The 26,819-nt window shown below is 40.7% G+C and overlaps 1 protein-coding gene across 1 annotated transcript; it reads left to right on the forward strand.

Annotated features, from left to right (window-relative positions):
- The first annotated feature begins 203 nt into the window (after nucleotides 1-203).
- Nucleotides 204-15,224, forward strand: LOC137545707 (keratin, type II cytoskeletal 4-like). The gene is made up of 9 exons (XM_068267241.1): nucleotides 204-692; nucleotides 3,333-3,550; nucleotides 5,004-5,064; nucleotides 6,332-6,427; nucleotides 7,300-7,464; nucleotides 9,733-9,858; nucleotides 12,437-12,657; nucleotides 13,568-13,602; nucleotides 13,689-15,224. The coding sequence occupies exons 1-9, from the start codon at nucleotides 213-215 to the stop codon at nucleotides 14,042-14,044; spliced, it is 1,758 nt and encodes a 585-aa protein (XP_068123342.1). The 5' UTR covers nucleotides 204-212; the 3' UTR covers nucleotides 14,045-15,224.
- Nucleotides 15,225-26,819: the final 11,595 nt, after the last annotated feature.

Raw genomic sequence — 26,819 nt, forward strand, 5'->3', positions numbered from 1 at the left:
ACTGCATGAACTACAATATTTGTTAGGTGTGATCAGTATTACAGATTGATGGATAATTGCCAAGCCCTCTATTCAAAAGAAAACACTGACATACAACCAAACCCAGCTCCTGGAACACATAAAAAGCAACAAACTTGATCATCTACCATTATTATTCTGATCTTGTGTTCAGAATTCTTACATATCTCTTAGAATTTATTCCTGGCAGAACCATGGCTTTTACCAAGCAGCAGAGTGCTGGTGGCAAGACATTCAGCACCTCCTCACTTGGTGGAGGACGTCTAGCTGTAGGTGCACAAATTGGAGGTCACTTTGGGTCTCAAAGCCTCAGAAGCTCAGCTGGAAATAAGAGAACCTCTGTTAGTGCATTCAGTGGAAGTGCTGGAGGATATGGAGGAGGCTATGGTGCTGCAGGTGGTCATGGAACATTCGGTGCACCTTCTGGTTTTGGATATGGCAGAAGCATAGGAGGGCGTGGCAATTCAGGTGGACTTGTAGGTTCTTCTAATGCATTCAAAAGTGCTCCTGGTTTCCCAGTATGTCCACCTGGTGGAATCCAGGAGGTCAAGATCAACCAAAGCCTTTTGCAGCCAGTCAATATCTCAATTGATCCAGCTATTCAGAAAACCAAGACAGAAGAAAAAGACCAGATAAAAGCTCTGAACAACAAATTTGCTTCTTTCATTGACAAGGTAAGGTTGAGGGTAACAAAACAATGGTATTTGTAAACACAAAGGACCCAATCCAAGTCACTTTGTTTCTCCTAAGTTTTCTCCAAAGAGATATTTTTCATCTTCTGTTTAAAATCACATTTATGCACTCTGCAACTGAAAAAAAATACCAAAAAGTTGGCAAAAAAGTACTGCCAAAAATATTCTGAGTATATTCTTGCTTGCTGGTGGCTTAAAAGTAATTTTATTGATGTGATATATCACATAGGAGAAAGCTTAGGAGAAAAAAATTAATAGGATCAGGCCCCAAATCTTTCCTTTCATTGAAATTGCAATGAATGGTAGTAATAAGTAAATCAATAACTTTGCTGGATTCCGACAATTGGCAGTTGGGAAATATAATATTTTCCTGGTTTATCTCCAGTAAATTGATAACTGAGTCTGGGGTCTCCATCACACTTTCCTATCCTTACTTCTTATTCCATCATCTCGAGTTGTTAACTGATTCCAGTCACTGTAGGTTCATGCCTTAATTGCTTGAGAGGAGCAACTTATGTTAAGTAAAATATATCATCCAGTTAAGCATATGACATCATAGGTGGGAATAAGCCCTTTACTAGCTTACTCATCAGGCACCTTTCCAATATCTGCATGGCGATCTGATCTTTTTCAAAGTTTTCCGCCCCCATGGTGGTTTTGTATAAGCTTTAAAATATCTACCAAGCACAGTGATTCTCAAATTAGACTAAACTATAAATGGTGCTGATATGTGGACACATTTTAATATCTTCCTGTATCCACAATAATGCTAAGACCTCAAACCCACTAGAGCGATTTTGTGAGTGTTTAGGGAGCGATTCAAAAGCTAGCAATTTCCCTAAATGCTCAGCTAGAGTTAATGGATGGGCCAAATTCCACTGGAGTGATTGCGATTACCGAAATCGCAATTGCAGGACATGCACCATTTTTAGTGTTTCTGCAAGGTAAAGTATATAAACGCTGACATAATCACTCGTCAAAACCTACACAGAGCGATTGTGCTAGCATTTTTACATTAATGCACATTGCAAAATAAATAAAATTAATTGAAAGGACCAATCAGAATTTAAAACACTAATCGCTACACAATCGCTTGCAAAAAGCTGACACTTTTTAAAAACACTACCATAATCGCCAGCAATCGCTCATGAAATCGCTTACAAACCGCTCATTAAAAACGCTAGCGATTGCGATTAGTGATAGTGTTTTGTAGTGGGTTCTAGGCCTCAAACTGATTTGTGCTCCGGACCAGTACATGTGAGTCTGTTGCCTGTGATGGTCACCAATCACCACACTGTCTTCCAAGGTGGCCCCACCCCTGTTTATCCGCTAACCAATCCGCTTTTCACTAGCTCTTGTCCCTCTTGCCTAATGCTGGGCATACACGGTGCAATTGTGCGCGCCGGCGCATCCCCGCTCGTCCGTGCGGGTGCGTGGATAGATTCCCACTTGTCCCCACGAGCACTTCCTTATCTCCGCTTCGTTTCTTCCATTGTCCGCCAGCGGGGATCGAGCGCGGTATTGATCTGGCGAGGTGATCGGACATGTCGTATATTATCAATCGAGCCATCAGCGGCTCGATTAATAATAAAAAACGAGCCGTGTATGCCCAGCATAAATCTAATCTTCCCCAATGTTAACTCCTTCATGATATCTTAACCTAACCTCACCGCCAGTGTTAACTCTTTGCTGATGCCTAATGTTATCCTCTTCCCCTTAAATGTTATCCACTTTGAAATGCCTAAGCCAAAGCTCCACCCATTTGTTACACATAATGCTAATCTACAGCCCAGTGATAAGTTCTTCCTCCTATAACCTAGCCTCAAACTTGTAATACTAACAAGCATCTAAACATTGGCCTCAATTCACTAAGCTTATCTCCTGGTGATAAGGCATGTAGTATTCAGGAAACATTTTACCCCAGGCAAACCTAAAGTTAATTCTTCTGTCTTTAAGTTAGGGTGAGAGCTCTAAAGTTAACTCTTCAATCCTTAAAATAACTCCAGAATTCTAAAGTTAAAGACAGGCTGTTAATTACCTGCATGTGAAAATAACTACAGAGGAGGTAACTTAAGGACTGAAGTGATAAGATAACTCTCTCACTGTGCAAACTTATCTCTACACCTTAATCAGGCAAGATCCATTTGTGGTGGTAAGTTTAGTCCTGCCTTATTATCGCCAGCATGATCTTAGTGAATTGAGGCCATTGTTTTCCCCTACCATATGTCCCAGTAATTAGTCATCCTAAAGGATAACTAACCCTATCCATCACTCATCTTTTGGCATTTTGATCCCTGACACTGAGTCCACATTGACAGGACCTTTTAAAGTGCCTGGTTTCTGACATTGGAAAAAGTGCAAGAGCTCAAATTATGCCCCCTTGCATACAAGTAGGTAGGTATGCCACTAATACCTGTATTGGCTATAAATATGGTGCCCAATCCATGCCATGTTATTGCTAGCAATGTAGGCATCACAGTCGAGTGCATGCATGTAGTCTTGGCACCAAAATATGCTGCATCCCTCCATTGGTAGCATGAGAAGTTTCAGGAATCACAATATATATCTTTGCAAACCTCTACAAAGAAGACTATGTAGTCATTTATTTACATTTCCCTACAGGTTAGATTCCTGGAACAGCAAAATGAAGTCCTAGAGACAAAATGGCGATTATTACAAGAGCAACAGAAGGGTGGTGCCAAGAAGCCAGCCATAGAACCACTCTTCGAGGCTTACATTAACAATCTGAGGAGACAACTGGATAGTCTGACCAATGATAAACAGAAGCTAGACAATGAACTGAAGAGCATGCAGGACATGGTTGGTCAAACCAAGAAAAAGTATGTTTACCTTGTATACCAATATTTTTTATGTTATTAAGGCACAAAAATATATACAGTTGATATATCTATGAACAGTTTTCCTATCAAGATGTTTCAAATTCTGTGTAGAAATCATTTACACAAGTCACTGCTAAGGTCTCACTTTTGAGGATTTGCGACTCCACCATTTCCTGTGGTGTCTTCCTGGTTTCTGTAGCTCTCTCCTTGGATGAATAACTTCCTTTTTTGGCCCCATGTCTGATATCAGCACTCTGCAGGGTATTACAGGCTGATTATTGAAAGGTGCTGGACCTTCAGTATAATTATGTATTATCATGTAAGGAAGGATGGCTAGTCACTATAAAGACTGATTTTAGGCAGAATCTAAAGTATGTAATTTTTTGAATAAATATAGGGCAACAAAGTAGCAGAATCGTAAAATAATTATCTGGAATATACCCTCAAGGTAGACATGGTTTAGAAAGTAAATTAAGCATTCCCATTGCCACAATGCAAACAAAAGTCAAGTTGCATAAAGCCAGAAATGCGTTTTTTCTGCAGGCTTGACATGGCCACTCCTTTCTTGCTTGGGTTGCTTGCCTTGGTCCTGGACTGTAAGGGTCTTGGGCCTTGACAATGAAGCACATGCCCCTTCAAAAGACTCAATGCACTATGGTCATTAATATTGGAATTAATCAGACTTTCCTAAACCAAGGAACTGACAATATCGGGTAGAGATCATGTGTATTATTTCAAGCCTGTTAGCTTGCACTAAATGGGAGGGAGGAGAGTAGTCGTTTTAAGTTTAAAATGTGCTTGGGAATCCACTTCAACACCATCAAAACACATTTCTGTTGAGTCTATTATTGACATTTTTAGTGAATATCGTTGGTACTCTCGAGACTGAATACACACTGGAGTTATAAAATATGAATATCCATTTAAGAAGAATGAGCCTTGGCTGTGCTCACATCAAACATCTAATCAGATGACATAATGTATTTGAGGCAGTATCAAACAGTGGGATTTCTGGATAGGAAATACAAGGGCAGATCCAGCAGCAGAAGAAGAAGGTGAAGAAGGTGGACTCAGTGCTGACCCTACTCAAAACCATCTGCTTCACCCAAGGTTGATGCAAAAATAACGTTGACTTTGCCATCTGCCACCCAAGAAAATATTGGTGGAGGTGTCCGTGGATTGGGTACTAAAACTGTAATCAAGGGAGAAGGGAATGTTGGTAAGAAGGGGCTTTACTGTGAGTGGGGTTGTTAAAGTTAAGCATCAGGAAAAGGGGGTTTATCATGAGTGGTAGTGCTAAGGCAAAGGATGTAGAACTACCAGGGAAAACAGCATTGCTATCCAGAAACTTGAACTAATCTAATCCTCAATATGAAGCTGGTAGGTTTGGCAGAAAGAGAAGATCAGGCGCACAACTGCAACAGCTGTTTTACTATGTGTGTTTTCTCAACAGCTATGAAGATGAAATTAAGAAGCATACTGATGCAGAAAATGCATTTGTTGTTCTCAAGAAGGTAAGTGTAGATTTTTCAGTCTGGGTTGGAGATGCTTGGAGGTGGGTCTTCCATGAAGCTAAGGTAAATAATGTGCTTCAGAGCGGTAACAATTGAAGGGCAGCAAGAGGCAGTTCCCCTCCCCAAATGTCCCCCTCCCTAGATGCCCATCTCCCCCTCCCTAGATGCACAGCCCCACTTCCCTCACCTGCTCTCAGTGTTCCTGCGATGAGATCTCCATCCTCCCATCCAGTGTCCTGTAATCCATGGCTACAGCTGTGCCTTATGTGACCTGTTACGTGCTGCCAGGTCACATGAGGTGCTGCTGTAGTCAGAAAGGAAGTAGGACTTCATATGTGCCTGGTTTTTCCATCACTTATCTGCTGAAAGCAGGTGAGTGATGTGGTGCTGGTGCAGCACATGCCCCGCATTGTGGGGATCAGAGCCAGGATGCTGCGGGCCAGCAGGGAGGAGATGCTGTCTTGGAGGAAGCAGTAGGGGGTAAGCGTAGTGCCAGTATCTGCAATGCACAGCCCGATGTGTCTCTCTTCTCTTTTTTGGCTTTGCACATATGTTTTTTTTTTTGGGGGGGGGGGGGCGGGGGGCATCCTCACTAATGTATTGCTTCAAGTGGCAAAAACTCTAGAACCGGCCCTGGGGGTGTTAATGTGTATAACACACAGGACCATGCAAAAACCCTGCAGGGGTTTTCTATTGGATTATGCACCAACCACAACCAGTAGGATTCCTTCCTGCTGATGTATCTCATTGGTCGGTGAACAGATCAATAGGGGATTACTGTTGCATATTCAAAGATGTTATGACTGAGATTTCTACTAATGACAATAGTAGAGAGAAGAAAGCCCCAATGAAAGGCTTCTTTGAATTTATGTGTGTTGTTGAGCTTTACAGGAATTGTGTAAAATGGTTGTTTTTACCTTCAACCAAATAGACAAGGATTGCCCACTATCTAGCTTACGCCTCTGTCAATCAACCATCTATGCTCCCCTGGCAAGCAACATCAAGGCTACTTTTTTACAAGGTGCTAATTGATGGGGTTTTCCCAGTTCACAAAGCCAGAGCTGTTCTGTGCAACACTTGCGTGTGAGCTGCCCATACGGAAAACCAAGCACAAGTGATTATACAAAGGTTTTCCACTGACCTGTGTAATGCTGAAAAAAAGAGAGGAGTCTTAACTAACTTACTTGCCTTAAAATGCAGTGGAACATCTCTTGGGACTATGTTGCAGCACATTGTAATAGATTATTAATGGTTTACTGTTTTCCAGGATGTGGATACGGCGTATATGACCAAAGTGGATTTGGACAGCAAATTGGCTGCCCTGACCGATGAGATCAACTTCCTGAGAGCACTTTATGATGCTGTAAGAGTCTTTTCTATTCTATACATGTACTGTACCTGTAAAAGTGCCCACTAATTATAATTTTTTGTACTATCTTACCAAATATATGTAGTAGAAGGGTAACCTGAGTGAATATACGTTGAATGTATTTTTTAGGTACTTTGTACAGCGGAACATGTTGGCGCTTTATAAATCAATAATAATAGGTAGTTTCTCATATTACATAGCATAGAAATGGTAAGAGTGTACAAAAATATTGTATCATTAGTGGGCACCTAAAGATGGCTGGTCACACATATCTCACATTTTTAGAGCTGGAAGACATTCATAAAGCTAAATTGTCACATATATGTTAGGTGGATTGAAGCCATGTACGAGTATCATGCAGAAAGTAACAAAGCCACTTGAGATGAACTTGGTAGAAGGATTTTCACTTACGTGGGGCTTCTTCCAACCCCCTGTAGTCTGTCCGCTCACTCAATGCTTTCTCAGTCCTATCCACTCTTATTATTATTTAGTATTTATATAGCGTCAACATCTTCCGCAGCGCAATGCCATTGTCAGCCCCGTAAAGTCTTGGCTCAGTTGTGGACTACTGCACATGCGTGTTGTAGGCTGTGTGCCCCCCTTGATTGCGCACCCATGCCACAGCCAACTTTAATCATGCATGTGTACGTAGCTTAAGACTTTGTTTGCAGTATAAAAACCAAGGTTGAATGAGGGCTTATTTTCTTACATGCATTCCTTACACGAAAACCAAAGCAGTACTGAAGAGGAATTCTGGGAGACAACAACTGCATGGACCACAGAGAGCGTACAGAGAGCCAACTAGGGACATTGATTCATCTCCACATGACACAGTAGACATAACCTTTTTTATCAATTCATCACAGGAGCTGTCTCAGATGCAAGGACATATTTCAGATACCTCTGTTGTTCTGTCCATGGATAACAACCGACACCTGAACCTTAATGACATTGTGGCTGAAGTGAAGAGTCAGTATGAAGAGATTGCAGCCAGAAGTAAGGCAGAAGCTGAAGCTCTCTATGACAACAAGGTAGGATTCAGAACATCCCTCCGCTCTACAATCCCTTCATCTTTGTGAACAGATCTGCTTGCTTGCACAATGCTTTGGACAGATTTAAGAGAATTTTAAATATACATTTTAAAGTGTGACTGGAATGGGTATAAGAATAACATTATTATTTGTCCTTCAAAAGTTATCTGTGCAAAATATTTGACTAGAGTTCAGACTTTCACTTCAGTCATCAATCAAGCCAATGCCTGGCAGCTAATTAGCGGAGGAAATAGTCAAAGAGAAAGCTAGCCTGACAGATCTAGATGTCACCTTTAGGGACAATAGTCCTTACCTAGGAGAATCTTGGTTAACATAGTAGGGGTAATAGAAACTCCTTGGGTAAGTTCATTTGAGGAGGCCAAGACACTTTTAAGGGTCAGAAAATAGTTTTAGGTTGTTATTCAAAGTGGATTAAGAAACTCGATGATTGAAAATTAACTGCACTAACTAATAATGATCTTATTTCCTGCTGCCCTTATGTGAGTGGGGTTTGCTGATCTGAGAACATTTAAAATACTCAAATCTTATAGCTTTTTATACAGGCTACAGAGGAGGGAGAGGACAGTACATGTAGCAGCTGAGTGAAGAAACAATAGATTTCTTAAAAGATTTTTTAAATGTAGTTATAATTTAATTAATTTACTGTTACTATCTAAAGGAAGAAACTGCAACCCAAACAACCTTCTCACTCCTCACTGGCCAAACGCAGCACAAATTACTACCCCACAGTGAGCACTATGTCCTTTTCCTTTAATGCATAGCTTACATGTTATGTATACGGTAGATCACATCAGTTTCCTAGAGTGCTTTTGTAAGGCAGTCCTTGAACAACAGTGTAATTTCCTCATACAACATATATAAACAGGGGTTGGACAAAATAATGGAAACACCTTGAAAATCAACAAAATTTATTTTAAAATGGTGTAGGTCCACCTTTTGCGGCAATTACAGCCTCAATTCTGTGAGGTATTGATTCATACAAATTGTAAATTGTTTCCAATGGAATCTCAGCCCATTCTTCAGTTAAAACACCCTCCAGTTCTTTTTTAGACGATGGCAGCAGAAATCGACTTCTTACTTGCATCTCTAATAACGACCATAAATGCTTAATAATGTTGAGGTCTGGGGATTGTGGTGGCCAGATGAGATGCTCAACTTCATTAGAATGTTACTTGTGCCATTCTTTAACAATTCTAGCTGTATGGATTGGGGCATTTGCATCTTGAAAGATGGCATTCCCCTCCAGAAACAGTTCTTGAACCATAGGATGAACTTGGTCGCCCAAAATTCCTATATAGTCTCGGCTGTTAATTCTTCCATGAAGGGAAATCATTGGCTCGGCGGATTTCCAAGAAATAGCACCCCAGATCATCACAGAACCCCCGCCATGTTTTAGGGTTGGGAGAAGGCTGTCTGGATGAAATGCTTCTTTCGGCTGTCTCCAAACGTACACTCGGCCAGAGGTCGTAAATAAGGTAAACGATTATTCGTCAGAGAAAATCACATTTTTCCACTGCTCGAGGGACCAATTCTGGTGGTTTCTACACCACTCAAAACGCTTTCAAACATTTGTCTTTGAGAGCAGAGGTTTTCTAATTGCAGTTCTTCTGTGGAATCCAGATTTGTGCAGCTCCCGATGAACAGTTTTTGTGGAAACTGGGTTCTGTAGGTGGTCATTCAGCTCTGCAGTGATTTTAGGAGCCATGGTCTTGCGAGCTTTTCTACCAATTCGATTTAGAGTCCAACGGTCTCTCTCAGACAACTTCGACTTTTGGCCACAACTGTGCTTTGCTGAGGATGTTTTTCCTTCTCTTTTAAAGGCAGTCATTACTTTTGAGACAGTACCTCTTGAAATGCCAAGCATTCGGGCAGTTTCTGTTACAGTAGCGCCTGCCATACGAGCACCAACAATTTGGCCTCTTTGAAAGTTTGAGAGATCTGCCATTTTTATAAATTATAACCAACTTTGGTTTAAATATCTGTAAAAAACAATTATTTTAATTAAACATATCAAACAACAAAATTAATAAACAAAAAAATTTAACATATGTCAAGTTTTGATTGCTTAAAACATGTTCAAGGATTATGATGCCAAAATGTTAGGTGTTTCCAATATTTAGCTCGACCCCCGTATATATATATATATACTCTGAAGGATACCTTCCTGCTACATAAATGTGCATATCTTTTCCGTTATAAACATTGCATTATTCAATTTTTAGAAGTAATGTTTGTATTACTCTTAAGTACAAGCAACTGCAGGCCACAGCGGGTCAACATGGAGATAATCTGAAAAGTTCCAAGATGGAAATTGCTGATTTGAACCGACAAATCCAAAGGCTGAAATCTGAGATTGAGAATATAAAAAAACAAGTAAGTGTGTCTCAAGGATTGTTAGAGGTAACCCAACTAAACATTGGGTGTGTGTATATTCCATGCAGACAGTGCTTTTGATAAGAATTGAACTCCATGGTTGTAACTGCACACAGTTACATGTCTTCAATATGTGTTGCAAGGATTGAGCTCAATCTTTTAGGTAACACTGCAGGCAACAAATTCTGTACAGAAATATCATTGGGATTTACTTAAGCCACATGTACTGTTTCTATGGAGGTGGGAGGAGGGAAGACCACATGGTGCACGAGGAAGACACTTCCGGCAAGTGGGGTAAAGAGGAGAAAAGTGTACTTGGTAGTTGCTGTTGTTTAAAGACCAGACGCACAAGAACTTAAAAAAAAGTATGGAGGATACTTCATTACATACTAGATTCTCAGTTATGAATCTAGCATGGGTAACACCTGTATTGCTCAGCACTACAGCCATAGGCAATTACTGGACATAAATTCTAACCTCTTGTATTAACAAGGTTCCCATTTTCGTCAATAAAATCATTGTTAATATCTACCGATATTCTTCATTTTAAAGTGTAAATGGTATAAATTATTGTAATAAAATATTGGTATCTATTAACAATATTTTATTACAACTTGATCTAACCCTACTCTCATACAGAACCCTCCCTTCCTGATGCCTAACCCTAAAACCCCCCTTCCTGACGTCTAACTCTAAGACCCCCCCTTCCTGAAGCCTAACCCTAAGACCGCCCTTACTGATGCCTAACCCTAAGTCCGCTCTTCTTAACCTTATAATATTGAAAATGATATATTTCAAAACAATAAGTTTCAAAAATGAATAATTTCTGAATACTAAACATTAAAAATGTCAAAAACCATAACGCTCGAATTTTTTAAATGATAAAAAAAGGTCAAAAACTATAATGTTGTAATTTTCAAGACGAGAGCCCAATTTTCTGCTTTCGGTGCCTTATAGCCGATATTTACATTTTCGCCTATGGGGCACCCAAATCGTCCATTAGCCGCAGACGGCCAAATTTCATGCTCCGGTATAGAACATCTTCCTCTTAGCTGTCAAATGCCATTTTGTAGGCAGGAGAATGAACACATTACTCAAATGCTTACAGTTGAATTGATGCTAAATAGATTTCTGCTAGAATCTATAAAGACTGAGTATGCTGTGTAGGGTCAGCATCGATCACTATCCAATCAAATTCCAGTCAGATTGAAATTGATTGGTTTGGCATATTATGCCATAGTTGACAGAAGTGTGGATTATAATGGCTATATTTGCTTTCGTGAAATTTTGGGTAATTTCCATAAAATCACGATCTTGGACGTAATTACGATTTTGCATGTAATCTTGATTTCGCAAAATGTTGTTCACAGATGTCATTTATATATATTTTATTATAAATGAGTATATTTGCAAAAATGTATGGGTATGCATGTGAAAATTCATTTTCACCAAATGCATTGAAGTCAATGGGCATTTACACAGAGGAATATTTCACAAAATTACAAGCCAATGCAAAATTACACATTCTAATCATGATTACATGCAAGACTAAATTTGCATTAGTTTTAAATTCACTTTATGATTTCCCATCGTATTTGTGAATTTCACTGTGAAATTACTAGCATGCGAACAGGGGCGTAACTAGGCCCCACTGGGCCACCCTGCAGAAATTCTGAGCCGCCCCCCCCCCCCCCCCCGGGGCTCACTCGGGGCTGTTTTGGGGGGCTCGAGGGGTCGCAGCATAAGGGGAAAGCCATGGACACACTCGGCGGGGAGGGGGGACGTTCCCCCCCTCCCTCACCTCGGGGGTCTCCCTCTGCGCTCCCCTCCAAATTAAATTACTGTCTGGGCAGCGGCAGGCAGTGTCTGGGCAGCGGCAGCTACATACCTTCCGTGCACTCCAGCGTGTGTTCCTCTCTCTAGTCTCTGACGCGACTTCCTGTATAGAGTGTGCAAAAATGCTAGACTAAACAAATGACATTTCAGGGCTTGTTCACACTAAGGACATTTTCTGCCTTTTTTTCAAGCGCAGGCGATTTTCAAAATTGCCCACAAAACACTTGTGCAATGATTCTTTATGAGAAGGTTCATATCAACGCATTTTGTCCGCTTTGCACTCCGCAAAGTGGTGCCTGTACCATTTTTGGGGCAATTTTGCTCTAAAGGAAGGTATAGGAAGAGCGCTAAATGCTCACACAATTGCTTTGTGCGGTGATTGTGATTTTAAGAATAAATACATTGTATTTATTATTTTCCGAGTAAAAGAGTTCACTTCCTGACTTGCGTCATGGAGTGAATTAAAAAATCGCTCTGCAAAAGCGATTTAGAAAAGTGCTTTAAAAAACTGCAATGCGCAGGCTAGCGCCGGGATGTGCTAAAAAAAATCAAGCACAAAATTGCAAAATGCTTGCGAATAGAGCCTCACTCTGCGTTTGAATACCTCCAGGGATGGGGCTGTTTTGCTGAGTGTAATAGGGAGTTACAAAGGGTAGGGGCAGCATGACAGAAGGCTCTGGCTCCAAAGGTATTGAGAAAAAAAGATTAAGTTCCTAGTTCTAAATGTTTTTTTCAATTACAGGTTGCAGCTCAACAAGCAGCCATTGCCGATGCTGAGAAACGTGGTGAACTTGCTGTGAAAAATGCCCAGGAGCAGCTGTCTGCACTTGAAGCTGCTTTAAAGAAGGCCAAAGAAGACCTAGCTCGCCAACTGCGAGATTACCAGGAGCTCATGAATGTAAAACTTGCCCTTGATGTTGAAATTGCCACATACAGAGCTCTTCTGGAGGGAGAAGAGGAGAGGTTGGTCTACATATTTTCTTACAATAAATTAAAGACTTCTTAGCTTTTTACAGATGAAAGTTACACACATAATTGGCATCTCGCTAAATTATATTTTAGTCTGTTTTGCTGTTTGAAAAGACACAGCACAGTTATCTAAAATAGTGGAGATCATAGTTGGGACTTCAGATGGCCAAAGACTTCAATAAGTGGTGGTATGATCCATCTCTTAACATGTATATATATATATATGTTTCGCTAATACTGTAACTGCTCAAACTTTCATGGTCAAAATCAGGTTAAAGGGTACCTGTAACCACCAGGGGGAAAAAGTGACATTCTCACTGTAAGAAGAGGGAAGGCTCTGGATTCCTTAGAGCCTTTCCGGTCATTTTTGTGGGTCTTCGAGTACTTCAGTACTTCACTCTATCCCCTATGCTATCAAGGCATTTCGTACTAACCCGAGGAAGCGGGTCTAGACCCATGAAACATGTTGTCTGATTGCTTTTTGAATAAACATTTTTCCAGTTGAACTGGTATCTATATCTTCTAGAGCAATTTGGCCATTACTAGTGCAGGGGGAGCACCGGTCGTTAATCCTTAGCGCCACACGCGTTACAAGGTTAAAGCCCAAAATGCTATGGTAACGCGCACAATAATATTCATTACCATTGCAATGTGTGAGTTACTGTGGTAAAGCAGGTGGCGCTAAGACTTAGCGACCAGTGATCCCGCTGCACCAGTAATGTTAAAATGCGCACCGCAACTTTACCGGAGTTTACTGCTTCAGGCCCATTGTCACTTATTATTACCATATTTCTTTAATGTTTTATCATTTAACATGTATTTTTAGAAATGTATGCAATCCTTTACATGAAAGTTCTAAATAAATATTGTTTATATAAAAATCTTTTTTCTTTTTTTCTCACAGGATGTCTGGACATATAGTGAGCAATGTGAATATATGTAAGTGTGTATTGCTTCAGCTGGTGCATTAGTGGAAACTGTCATCTGTGATATCCCAGAATTAATACCTGTGTTTTCAATTTCAGCTGTGGTTAATTCTTCCCACGTGTCTTCAGGCAGCAGTGGAGGTTATGTTTCTTCTGCTGGAACAGGGGGAATGAAGGCAGCCAGTGGATTTACCAGCAGTGGAGGGAGTGCTGCTGGTGGAGGTTCTGGAGGATATGTAGCTAATGCCAGTTCCTCTGCTGGAAGAGGCTACAGCTCCGCTGGAAGCAGCTCTGCTAGCGGAAGAGCACATGATATTGGTTCAAGCAGCAGAATGCAACAAAGTTCTTTTCAAAGTTCTACTTTAGTCGGCAGCAATGACAGCAACCGCCATGTGACCACAAGTCCAGTGACATCAGCAACATCAACTGCTACAATCGTGAAGAAAGCATACTAGAAATTGCCATTTTAATTTGAGCCACAAGCCAAAGTGCTCTTTTTTTCCTTTAATATCGGCTTGCTTGCAGGCTTTTTCATTTATAGGATTGTTACACCAAAGGTGATATTTTAAATATGCTTCCAGGTCACATTGTAGCACAAATAAATATGCTTTAAAATGTTTACTTTAAGTTTGCTTTAAGTGTGATGTAGATGGCAGTCCTATTTTTTATAGTGCTTAATCTGAGCTAAAAAAAGCCATGTATTTTCAGAAACTTCCAGTTGGCAGATTTGGTTGAAGACCACTTACGTCTGCCTGAATGCAACTGTAAGATTCTGAGACTAGACGGAGAAAGGCATGGACCATACCATCCAGCACATTCTAAAGTAAAACTGAAAGAAATTACTAAGAATCTTTGGAACTTTAATTATTTGTACTGCAGTGGGATATAACTCATTATAATTCTAAGCAAAACTGATTGTGTCTGCTTGGAAAATTTCAACTTAAGTTAAAATTCCACTTTCAAGCAGGATGCATTGGTCAATGGCAACATTAAAGTGAACCAGATATGAAAATAAACTAGTGAGATAAACTGTTGGATCTGTCCTTCTCCTCCTAAAAATGACCCTTTCAGATATGTAAAGGTTTTATTTTATGTATGATCATTTACACAGCAGATTTAATGTTTCATAGTCTCTGCTCAATTGCAGTGTCTCAAGAGTCCCAGAGTAAAAATACATGAACTATTGTCCTTTTTATCTTTTCCTCTCACAGTAAAAAGCCCAGGTATCTGCCTCGTAAAGTGTTTTATAGCTGTAATTTGTTACCAGTGAGCCCCACTGGGTCCAGACTGGAGAAAAACTGTCAGTTCCATAGCTAATTATAAACTTGTCCAGGCAGGGAAAAAAAAGAAAAGAAGCACAGCATAAGTGTCTGTATCCTTGCCACTGTACAGTATATGCCCATGTCTATCTCATCATGTCACATGACATCTCTGGTACACTTTAACCACTTGATGACCCAGCCTTTACCCCCCCTTAAGGACCAGCGCTGTTTTTGCTGATCTGTGCTGGGTGGGCTCTACAGCCCCCAGCACAGATCAAACACCAGGCAGAGCGACCAGATTGCATCCCTTTTTCCCACTAGAGGATGATGTGCTGGGGGGGTCTGATCGCTCCTGCCTGTGTGTGGCTGGCGGGGGGGGGGGGGCACCTCAAAGCCCCCTCCACCGCAGGATTCCCCCTCTCCCTCTCCTCCCTCCCTTCCCCGGAGATCCGAGGCTGCACAGGAACAGATTTGTCCTGTGCAGCCTCTAACAGGCTCCTGCCTGTCATGTGACAGCGATCCCCGGCCGCTGATTGGCCGGGGATCGCTGATCCAGTACAACGCTGCTACTGTCAGCAGTGTTGTACAAATGTAAACAAAGCGGATTATTTCCGCTTGTGTTTACATTTAGCCTGCGAGCCGCGATCGGCGGCCCGCAGGCTATTCACGGAGCCCCCCGCTGTGAATTGACAGGAAGCAGCCGCTCGCGCGAGCGGCTGCTTCCTGATTAATTAGCCTGCAGCTGGCGATGCAGAACTGCGTCGCTGGTACTGCAGCTGCCACTTTGCCGACGCATGGTATGAGTGCGCGGTCGGCAAGTGGTTAAAGGGTTTAATTGGGACCTGGCATTAGAACCCTCCATAATAATACAATAATACAGTCTGATTTCTAGGTCTGGCTTTAACCCGTTAGCATCTTCAAAGGAAATATTTCATTTGAAGATGCTACACTCATTTTAACCTCTAGAACTTGTTGTTCTGCCTACTGAGGTCATGCAGAGTAGTGCAGTGAGGTTTTTAATATTTACCTGTTCCGGGCAGCTGGATTGGGTCCTCCTCTTCATCTACCAACGGTGATATTCTCCGGACATCTTCTTCTGACTTCCAATCACAGTTTACTACATGTGATTGGGGCTCAGAGGATAGTGTTAGCAGTGCAGTGCCACCTGATGGTGGAAGATGGGTGATGCAAGAGTCTCTTCCATTACCTCTCTTCCACCACGGGTGGCGCTGAACCGCTGACACTATCCTCTGAGGCCCAATCACATGTAATAACATGTGATCAGGAGTAAGGCAGAAGAGGATGTCGGGGGTGTATCAGGGGGGGGGGGGGTTGATGAAAAGGAGGAGCTGATCCACCCTCTCAGAATACCCTGCCAGGCCTGGGAAGGCACACTTCTCCAGCGGCAGAAAAAAATAGCCCGTGCGGTCAAATAAAGTTTTGGCTACTAAAAGGTTAAAGGGAACCTGTGGTGAGAGACATATAGAGGCTGACATATTTATTTCCTTGTAAACAATGCATTTTTCCTGGCTGTACTGCTGATCCGCTGCCAATTTGTGCAAAATGGCAGAGTGCTGGGGGTATTTGACTTACTGTGCCTGCTTCATTCCAACTTGCTATAATGTTTTTTTTTGCAGAATGACCCCACTTGGTAAAGATGATGTGTCATTTTTGTTTTTAAGTTAGATGGTTTGTTCACTGTCAAATCACGTTTGTCAAAATTGGCAGCTAGTGATGGTCATGTCTGGGAGAACTCATGGAGAAACGTGTGATTTGTTTGATCAGCTGATAGATTTGCAAAGCTCTGATTTGCTGTGATCACATCCTGCTTTAGCACATGATCATGACTAGCAAATCAGAGACTTGCGTATCTATCATCAGACCAAACTGATCACATGCTTCTCCATGAGTTCTCCTAGACATGACCATCACTATTGGCAGCTCCTTTCTAATGAGAACTTTCAGTTCCAATTTCAGTGCTTTAAGACAGAGTTCCCCAACCCTGTCCTCAAGGCCCACCAACAGTACATGTTTTGCAGAAAACCACAAACATGCATAGGTGGGGTAATTAGTGTCTCAGCAGAGGTGAGACAACTACCTCTGTGGATTTCCACAAAACATGCACTGTTGGTGGGCCTCGAGGACAGGGTTGGGGAACACTGCTAAGAGAGAGCAAGAAACTAAGTAAATGCGACATTTGGGGCAGCCTCCAGTGTTTCCACCAAGCTCTCCTTATTTTGGTGAACATCAGACAAAGCATGTTGTCCTTCACTGTTTTTCTTGGCAATGTTGTTCTTAACATCATCAATCTAATACTGTGGCATATGAGCAAGATTATTGCCTAGTGTTTTATTCAGATATCAGTACTGCCCGGGCAGGTACTTTCTTGGGTGATCATTTGAGGGCCCTAGTCAAGTTATTCTGTAACATAAACAAATTCTAATTTCAAACTTGGTGTTGGTGTATATATTTAATTAACTGTTGGGCTTTAGCTAATCAAGAAAAAAACATTATATTTATGTTCAATAAACTGTGCATGGTTTATGCAGGTGTATGTGATATTGGTAAAACAAAATAAAGGCTGTGACTATAAAACTTGTCATTTCTGGTGAATTGGTAATGCTATGAAAAGCACATCTCAAGCTCCTCTACCATTTGGATGCAAATTGCATGGACAGCAAACGCATTTGCAGATGATTAGAATGCAGTGAATGTTTCTGCAGTTCAGGGGGCCATGTCAACCTATCACTATATCATTTCTGCAAATAGTTAGCCAATCAGCTTCTAGTGTATGTGGTCCTCTCAATGTTTCCAGTGGCTTCTCGGCTTATAAAGTGACTCTTCTTGAAGAGGAAACATTCAGAAAGCTCATATTGCTGTATGTCACCCCTAGATAGTGTCTGTAACCTAAATTAATGTCCAGCGCTGCGTAATATGTTGGCGCTTTATAAATACAATAAATAAATAAATAAAGCTCCCCCCACCACACATTCTGTTAGTTTGCATTAAGAATCCATAAAAAACAGTAATAAAAACAAAATTCCAAAGACAATCTTTGACGAGATAAAGCCAGAAGCTTTCAACCTCAGTACTTGTTTTCTGTTAGTGTCTATTTGGGTATAACCCCTTACAAATGGAAGGGAAAAGAAAACAAGAGCCTCTCAAAGCCACCACACCCCAATTGGCTACACTTTTCTTTAGGAAGAGGACCAAGAAAGAGCTATGATGCAATCTTGCAATATAAAAACTTCATTCAACTTTATTGACACATACAAAAATACACCACAAAAACTTTTCATGAATCCGTTACTTCAATCTTCATGTGAAACATAAAGTGCATCCAGAGAAGAGACTTTTCATTAGACTGACAGTTACAGTAATCTGGCTTGACATAGTAAAGAAGTTAGTTATTGAGGCTTTTTTCTGTTAGGATAGAAGTGATTAGTGAATATTTTTACGCTTTATACATTTCCCTTAGGATAATTACTATTATTATTGATTATTTAAATAGTGCTGACATATTCCACATATTCTACAACACTTTATAGATTCCAGAGTTATGTCACTAAAGGGTTGATTCACTAAAGTTTTGTCTTGAATTATTTCACCTTACGTATTTTTCACCCCAACTGTAAAGAGAGATAATTCAAGAGATACAGTAAATAGATAAGGCCCCTTAGTAAATCTACATTTTCTCTTGGGAGAAACTTTTTAGGCTAGTTTCACATATATAGCCAATATTCAATTCAATTGTTCTCCTGAGTTTTCTCCTGGGAGATAATTTAATTTAAAATTTTAATAATTTAGTTTTAGACTTCTCTTTAAAATAACCATTCAGCACTTAGCAGTTGAAAAAAATACCAGAATTAGGTGAAAAAGCCTATCGAAGTTATTTGGGTATTTTCACTCTTGCTGGTGGTTTAAAAAGCATTTTATTAACATCTGTGAAAATATCACCAAGGGAAAAAATTGCATACGGGACATGTATGATGCAGTGTGATTGTCCTGTGGCAGGAGAGCCTGGGGCAGGACAATAGCACCACACCATTTCCCCTTGCATATTACCCTGCAGCAGACTGTGCTGACTGCATAGCTCTGCCTCCACTCAGTGAGATGCTCCCTTTTGGACAGGAAGTACATCACTGAAGTTGAACAGCTGCAACTGTGTATTTACACTTCCCATGTCGCCATAGACTTGCATTGCTGCATAATCCGTATAATAGCCATGGATCATTCAGCCATGCACTGCATTGATTTTGCTACTTCCGTCACATCGCACCGCAGCGCCATAATGTGTAAGTCCCCATAGAGTTACATTGCCAAAAATCGGGTGAAAAAGTACTATCAAAATGGTTCTTAGTATTGATTACTTCTTTGCCTGTTGGTAATTTAAAATGCATTTTACTGACAAGGCATGAAAGTACCGTATTTTACAGACTATAAGACGCTCCTGACCATAAGATACACCTAGGTTTAGAGGGCAAAAACCAGGGGGAGAAAAATATAAATACTAAACTAGGTGCATCCATGGTGCAGGGGCATCTTGTGGATTATGCCCTCTTTGTACCTCATGCCCCCTTGTACCTCTTGTGTCTCCCTGTGTCCTCCTGTGTCCCCCATGTGTCCGCCTCTGTCCTCCTTGTGTCCTCCTTTATGCTCCTTAATGTGCCCCTGTGTCCTCTGTTTGTCCCCCTGTGTCCTCCTCTGCATGAGCACAGTACAGGAAGTCCCCAACATTGCAGCGGGTTGGAGGTTCCTATTGGCAGGCGTTCACAAGTCAGGAACTCCCTGCATTTGGACTATAAGACGCAGTGACTTTTTCCCCCACTTTTAGGGGAGAAAAATTGAGTCTTATAGTCCAAAAAATACAGTATTGCCTTGGAGAAAACATAGGAAAGGAAGTGAACTAAATAAGGGCCCTTATGTGAAACAACTCAAAATAAGTGATTTATATAAACAGTGTTACAGTAAATACCTGCATATCAAATTTTGTTTTTAATCACAGTTAACTCACCATGTTTCAACAGCCTCCTCTCTACATCTTTGTTTCCCATAAAAAGGAGTGTATATATATATAGTTAGTGTTTGTGATTGTAAACTAATTTAATAAAGGTCCCCCAATGTAATCCATAATGATCTCTTTGCCATGTCTTGTTCCCCTCATTGCACAATCTTTTGCTCATCATCAGTGGTGCTCATCCAATATTTGGGTATCCGAACTACCCAGATAATCCAAACTTTTTTTCCACTATCCGAACTTTGAATTGGATTCCAGATATCTTTGTAAATCCGAATAGCACCATCCGAGCAAATTCGGATTTCTATGTGAAAATCCGAAATCCGGGCAAATAATTAGTTAGGATATCCGAGCAGAAGCAAAAATCCCTTCAATGGTAAAAATCCCTTTCGGCGGCATTCAGTCCGAGAGAGAGAGAGAAATAAAGAAAGAGAGAGAGAAAGAAAGAGAGAGAGAGAGAGAGAGAGAGAGAGAGAGAGAGAGAATTTTGGAAGTAATTTAAGCCATTTTCAGGCCACTTCCGGATTTCTGCCCGGATATCCGAATCCGACCGTTTATCCAGGATATTGGGTTCGGATATCCAATTTTACTCGGATACCAAAAAGTTCGGATTCGGATATCCGATTCGGATCCGGATATCTGGGTATCCGGATACAAATTCGGATTTTGAAAAGGGGTATCCGAGCAGCACTGCTCATCATTAACTGGTTTGTTACTGACACTTATTATTATTATTATTATGTGGCTGGATAGTGTAATGGTTAAGGGCTCTGCCTCTGACACAGGAGACCAGGGTTCAAATCTCGGCTCTGCCTGTTCAGTAAGCTAGCACCTATTTCAGTAAGGAGTTTCTTGGGTAAGTCTCCTTAACACCGCTACTGCCTACTGAGTGCGCTCTAGTGGCTGCCTCGCAAGCACATTGAGTCCGACAGGAGAAAGGCGCTATACAAATACTGCAATTATTATTAATATTATTATTATTTATTGGTAGAATATGATGCTAGCCATCAATTAAGGCAGGAAGATTTGAATTAGGGTGATACCATTTAGTTGCTAGCTTTATCTCTGAATCTTTTAAAGTTATCCAATAAATGGCATCATCCTGTTGTTGTTATTATTATTGTAATTATTATTAGGCAATAGGCATTTATATAGTTCTGATTTTTTTTTTATGCAGTGCACCAAGTTATTATTTTCACTAACTGTCCCTCAAAGGAGCATGCATGCTACTGTCCTTACAATAGTCATAGCATACCATAGTCCTCATCTCTGTCACCTGTGGTACCTTCTCACAAGTAACAAGTATATTCACATTGCGCGATAGTAATTGCCATTGTTTGAATATTGGCTGGAGCAATTACCCAACCAGATAGGTGACTTTGAGCAGAAACCCCTAATGCACCACAGTGGCCTAATGAGCAGACCCCGAGAGGTAGAGCTGGCAAGCAGCTTTAGTCTGGCCGGAGAAAATCACTATACAAATGTTAGCATTTCAAAATGGAATAAGACTTACATGGAGACTGCCCTACACTTCTCTTTGATGCATGGTGCAGATGGACACAAGCCAACAAGAGTTTCTGCAGTGTCCACTTATAACTGCAAATCTAGTTAGTCTTGGAAAGAAAAAATACCCAGTCTGCTACTATTGCTGTTTTTTTGGCAATTTTCTCAGAGGTCAGCTTTGAAGGGGGAATGACACACTGACATAACATTAATCATTTGGGGACCGGCTGCCTAACCCCTCTCAAGGACCAGGCATTTTACATGTTGGCAGGGGATGGGTGCGTTTGGGGGGCAGGTAGCTGGATCCATGCTGGGACTTGCTGGGTATGGTGTCCCCCCTGCTTCCAGATGTCCCCCCTGTAGCCAGCAGCATTTACTCACCACCCAGGCTCTAGCAATGAGCCGCAGCGGACCCCTCCGCTCCGTCCAGCATCTCTGCTCCTACTGCTGCTCAGTTCTGGGTCGCGGCTTGATGACGTCATCAAGCTGGGACCTGGCACTGACGTCAGAGCAAGCAGGGATGCTGGCTAGAGTGGAGGGGAGCGCCGATCGCCAGGGGAATGGCAGGCAGGTGAGTGGATCCTCTTCTTTCCCCCCCTACCGCCGCCTCAGTAACAGGGATCACTACGATCCACCGGCGATCGTAGTGATCACTTGACCAGGAGCCATACACGATGGCTCCTAGTCAGTGAGGGGAGATGTCAGCCGTCATATGACAACTTAATCTCCCCTCTCGGGTGTGCACGATCGCGGCAGGATGCAGCTTTTTCTATGACGTAGAGTCTACGTCCAGTCAGAGTGGCAGCGCCACCTGCTGGACATATATTCGTACTGCGTCGGTCCCCTAAAGGTTAACTAAAAAAATGTTTTCCTACTTTTTAATAACCATATATAGTGGGTTGCAAAAGTATATGGCCCCCTTGAAGTTTTCCACATTTTGTCATATTACTGCCACAAATATGTTATTTATTTGTAAAAAATGTTTGGAATGATGTATGATTTTCGATCCACTTCTCACATGTACACCACTTTGTATTGGTCTTTCACGTGGAATTCCAATAAAATTGCTGCATGTTTGTGGCAGTAATGTGACAAAATGTGAAAAACTTCAAGGGGGCCGAATACTTTTGCAACCCACTGTAGTTATCATATTTGCTTTTATGCACAAGTAATGTATTCTCTTTATAAGCTCTCAGAGTACAGTTTATCTGCTCTTAAAGCTGTCATTGCATTTTATTGCATAGCTGATATACTTATACTGAAAAACTATCTAGTGACCATTTCTCTCCTTTTTCAGCTTCTGTGTAGCATGCAGATGAGGTAAAGCACTGGCAGGACTGTTTACTAATTGTGGCTGGCAACGAAATGTAAACAAAAGACAATGTAAACACTTCATCCACATAGGTTGCTTAGCTTCCCACTGAAAAAGAAAGTGCTGTGTTTAACTGTTTGAATGCTGTTCTGCTCCCATTTTTTCCTAGTAGGTTTTATGCTGTAATTAATCTTTAGAGCAGAGAAGAGATGCAGAGTTTTATACCACTTTAACCTTACTAAAAAAGTAAGCTCTATGCAGAAGCTACTGTTCCATTCATACCACATGAAATCCACACTGCAATGCTGCACAAGCAACTATGAACATTCTGAATAAACATTAAGCTTACGAATGAAGGTTCACAGTTATATTAGAATACATATAATTTATTAGAATGGGAACAAGGAGGAAGGTGTACTATTATCTTCCCTACAGGGCAGTACTTGATTTGGGAGAGGTGTTAGTTGCGTTCCTTGGAAATTACAACATCTGTTTTATAGTTTTGTTTGTAATTAAAAATCTTAATCCCAGCTATAATTTCCACCTTAGTACAGCTAATGATGTATGAGGTAATGCACGTAATGAACATCTGAAAAAAAGAAGAATAAAGAAAAAAAAAGAATACATTAGAAAAATGCCCACATAGTAGTGTATTATATAGTTTTTGTTAAAGTGTAACTGTCGGGCATAAAATAAAAAATATCAATTATTTTAAGGATGCTAACCAGGCAATCCAAAAATTAAAATCACTCTTAGTTTTCTTATCCATAAGACAACATTCCCCAGTTTCCCTGGCTTTATTTGGTTCATCTACCGCAGTTGTAGGGCATGCTGGGTTGTCTTTTTCTGCTTCTTTACTTTCCTCTCAGATTTAAGTAATGCAGCCTGATTGGCTGAAGCCTCTTTTCCTCCTCTTTTCCCCTCCCATACCTCTGTTCCTCTCTGATTGGCCAATATTTCTCATGCCGAGACAATGCACTTTCTATTGCCAAGCTGAGTGGGAGTGCCTGAAGACTGGGAGGAGGGCGGGCAATGCAAACACAATCAGGCAGAGGAGAGTAAGGGAGGAAATGACATCAGGGTTGGCTTCAAGATAGACATATGTTATGTAAGTAGAACAAGTATTTATCTGTTAATAAATGTTTTTTTCTGAGATAGTATAGCTGACAGCTCCTCTTTAACACTGAAACTTACTCCTAGAATTGTTGTTTGCCCTCATTCAGCTCAACTTTGTGCTTTTACTCACAGTCTGGCAACTACAAAAAAAAAAAAAAAAAAATGCCTATAGATCTGACCCCACACTTTTATTACCCTTACTGCTTTATTTTACCACCTCTGTGAAGAGAAGCCTGAAACCCTCTTGGACCTACTTATTAGGTTTTATAGTCGTTCATTTTATTTTCCTATTTATGGGATTAAGCACACTGAAAAGGAGAGGACATCCTGGTTGGTTAGAATTCAGTAGGAAACACCTTTATGTATTTTGTACAGAGCTAATGAAGAAATAATTCTTAGCTCTATGTTTTCATTCCATGATTTTGTGATTTTGTTTCTGTAATTCTGTAGGTTATTTACTGGGGCGTAACTAGAATTCACTGGGCCCCACTGCAAAACTTTGGATGGGTCCCCCGCCCTCTGGAGGGGAGTCGAGAGCACTGCCGGGGGGCCATAGGGGAGGGAGGAGGGGAGTTGGGCCCCCTCCCCACCACTGTGTGCCCACTGTCCCCTTTTCTGTGCTGCACCCACCTCCTGCTGCTAAAAACAGCCGTGGCAGAGCCCCCTAGCGGACTCGGCCCCCCTGCGCCTGCATCCCTTGCAGGGGCTATTGCTATGCCCCTGGTTATTTAAAACTGGTAGTTGGATAATTCTTAGTCCTGATAAGGTAAACACCATCTCACAGATAGTATAGAAGCAAATGAAGATACCGAGGTTGTCTATATGGAATCCAAATAACCCATCGGTGTTTTTTTTTATAGACAGTGGGGAATAACAAAAAGCCAGGAGGTAATCCAAGAAAGACATCACTGGGATGGAGATTATCAGAGATTATAAATGAAAATGATTCCACTAAACATGTCTGGATTAAAAAAAATCACTTGTAACAGTTGTCCAGGTCAGCAGTACATATGAATTAATACTGGCATTCCAGGTGCTTGCTGAATTTGACAGCAGGTATCAGGAGAACAGATTTCCCTCTTGGTGTCTGATGGAGATTCCTGTCTTATGCCTAACCCTACATCCCAGATAAACCTTACCCTAATCTCACTCTTTATACCTGACGCTACTGCTTATGTGTAACATTAACATTGACACCTTTCCAACCAATACCTAAAGATAGCAATAATCTTAAGCCTAGCACCCACCTAATATTATTCCTTTCATTTTCACATACCTAATACTAGCCCTAACCTTTTTCAGCTACATCTGACTAACTTGGACCCTTTAAAGGTTACTTAAGCCAAAACTATTTCCTAATCTACTAGGAATTCTAAACTAATCTAATATTTTCACTTAAGACTAACTAATAAGTGTAGTCTAACATCTCTTGATCTTTCTGGTTAGAGAAATAATAAATATTTACCCAATTTGAAGCTACCAAGTAGTAGGGATTTGCAGCAAATTTAGCTAATTTTCGCTTAGGAAAAATGTCACCAAATTGTATTCAAAATTCACCAATTTTTTCTACATTTGCATTGAACTCTATGTGACTGATTTTCACAGCTGATTGCAAAGTCCTCACACATGATATTGACAGTTATCTGTATCAAGGCTAAACCAAAGAACAAGGAAAAGTTATAGTTTTTGAAAAAAATAATTTTTACAATTAAGAGCAGGAAATTTATTTTTAAAAAAAACAGTGCAATGTTGTATTACAGCAGCTGTAGTCTCATTAATTTTGCCATGCTTCTAGCTGTAAGGCATATTTCACACTGATCCATGGGAATTCTGCATGCACCTTTCTGAATTTTTCCACGATTAAAAGATGGCAAAAATGAATGAGCCAAAAGCTGCTGCAATCCATTGTTGCACCGGGTTTAATGTGCAATTTTCCCGAAATTTTTAGAATTATTTTTTTTTTTCAAAAGTTACAAGGCCTTTTTAAAAATCTTTTTGTCATGTTCCCACTTTTGATCCTGGCATACCTAGCAAATCTGGTGACAATAGCAGTAGGGGGGCTTTACAGTGAATTGAATAAGTGAAGTCAATAAGACACTGCACTGGTTCAACCACTATAACTTTATATTACTTATGCCATAAAAGTGGTACATAATTTCAGGGGCATTTTATCAAGGGAAATTAGGCATAAACTCATGCTACACCCTCTGTAAGATTGCGACCCTTGGCTGGGTTGGGATTTTCTGCCCATGTGCCTCTCGTGGTCTGGCTTTCAAGGCTGGGATCAATCTGTGCTTGAGCAGTTCACAAAGACAGGAGCGTGATCACAAGAGGTGCACGGTACACCTCTTGCACATGCGCAATTGGTTGCGACCCAGCTGCAGGTTGCGATCTTACAGAGGTCATAGTGGCCATAAATCTTAAAGTTAGTGTGAAAATGTATTTGCAATAAATTCTATTTTTGCTATCGATTTTGTAATGCAAACTTGGAATCAGCTAAATTTAGAAGTTTGTCATATTCTGAGTTCGGCAATTCAGTTTTGCTAAGTTTTTTTTTTTTTGGGGGGGGGGGGGGATTTTGCTATAAATTAGATTTCTCTATTGTTTAATCTATTCTCTAAACATATTTTATGAAATAACCATTAAGAAATAAACATATATTTAAAATTCAAATTACTGTAGCTTTAATGAAATGGAGAGATCCCAAAACCAAAGTAAAGACCTAGTTGATACCTCTAATCAGTAGAACGCAGGGATGTACAGATGGGCTTGACATTTGGATGCTTTTTTTTTAGCAGTGATGAAGACAAACTTGCTCAGTGGCCTACTTGAAAGATAACAGTGCCTATAAACTTTAATGAGATTAAACAGCATTGAAATGGAACATAAACACAGCAATTTATATTTTCACAATGTTATTAAGATACTACACCTACACTTAGTAAGTGAGGATAGATATCTCACTGCTATGCATGCCAGGCCTAGAACCAAACCCACTTTCGTATTAAAAGTATACCCAT

Source organism: Hyperolius riggenbachi, chromosome 2, assembly GCF_040937935.1.
Source record: "Hyperolius riggenbachi isolate aHypRig1 chromosome 2, aHypRig1.pri, whole genome shotgun sequence".
NCBI lineage: Eukaryota > Metazoa > Chordata > Amphibia > Anura > Hyperoliidae > Hyperolius > Hyperolius riggenbachi.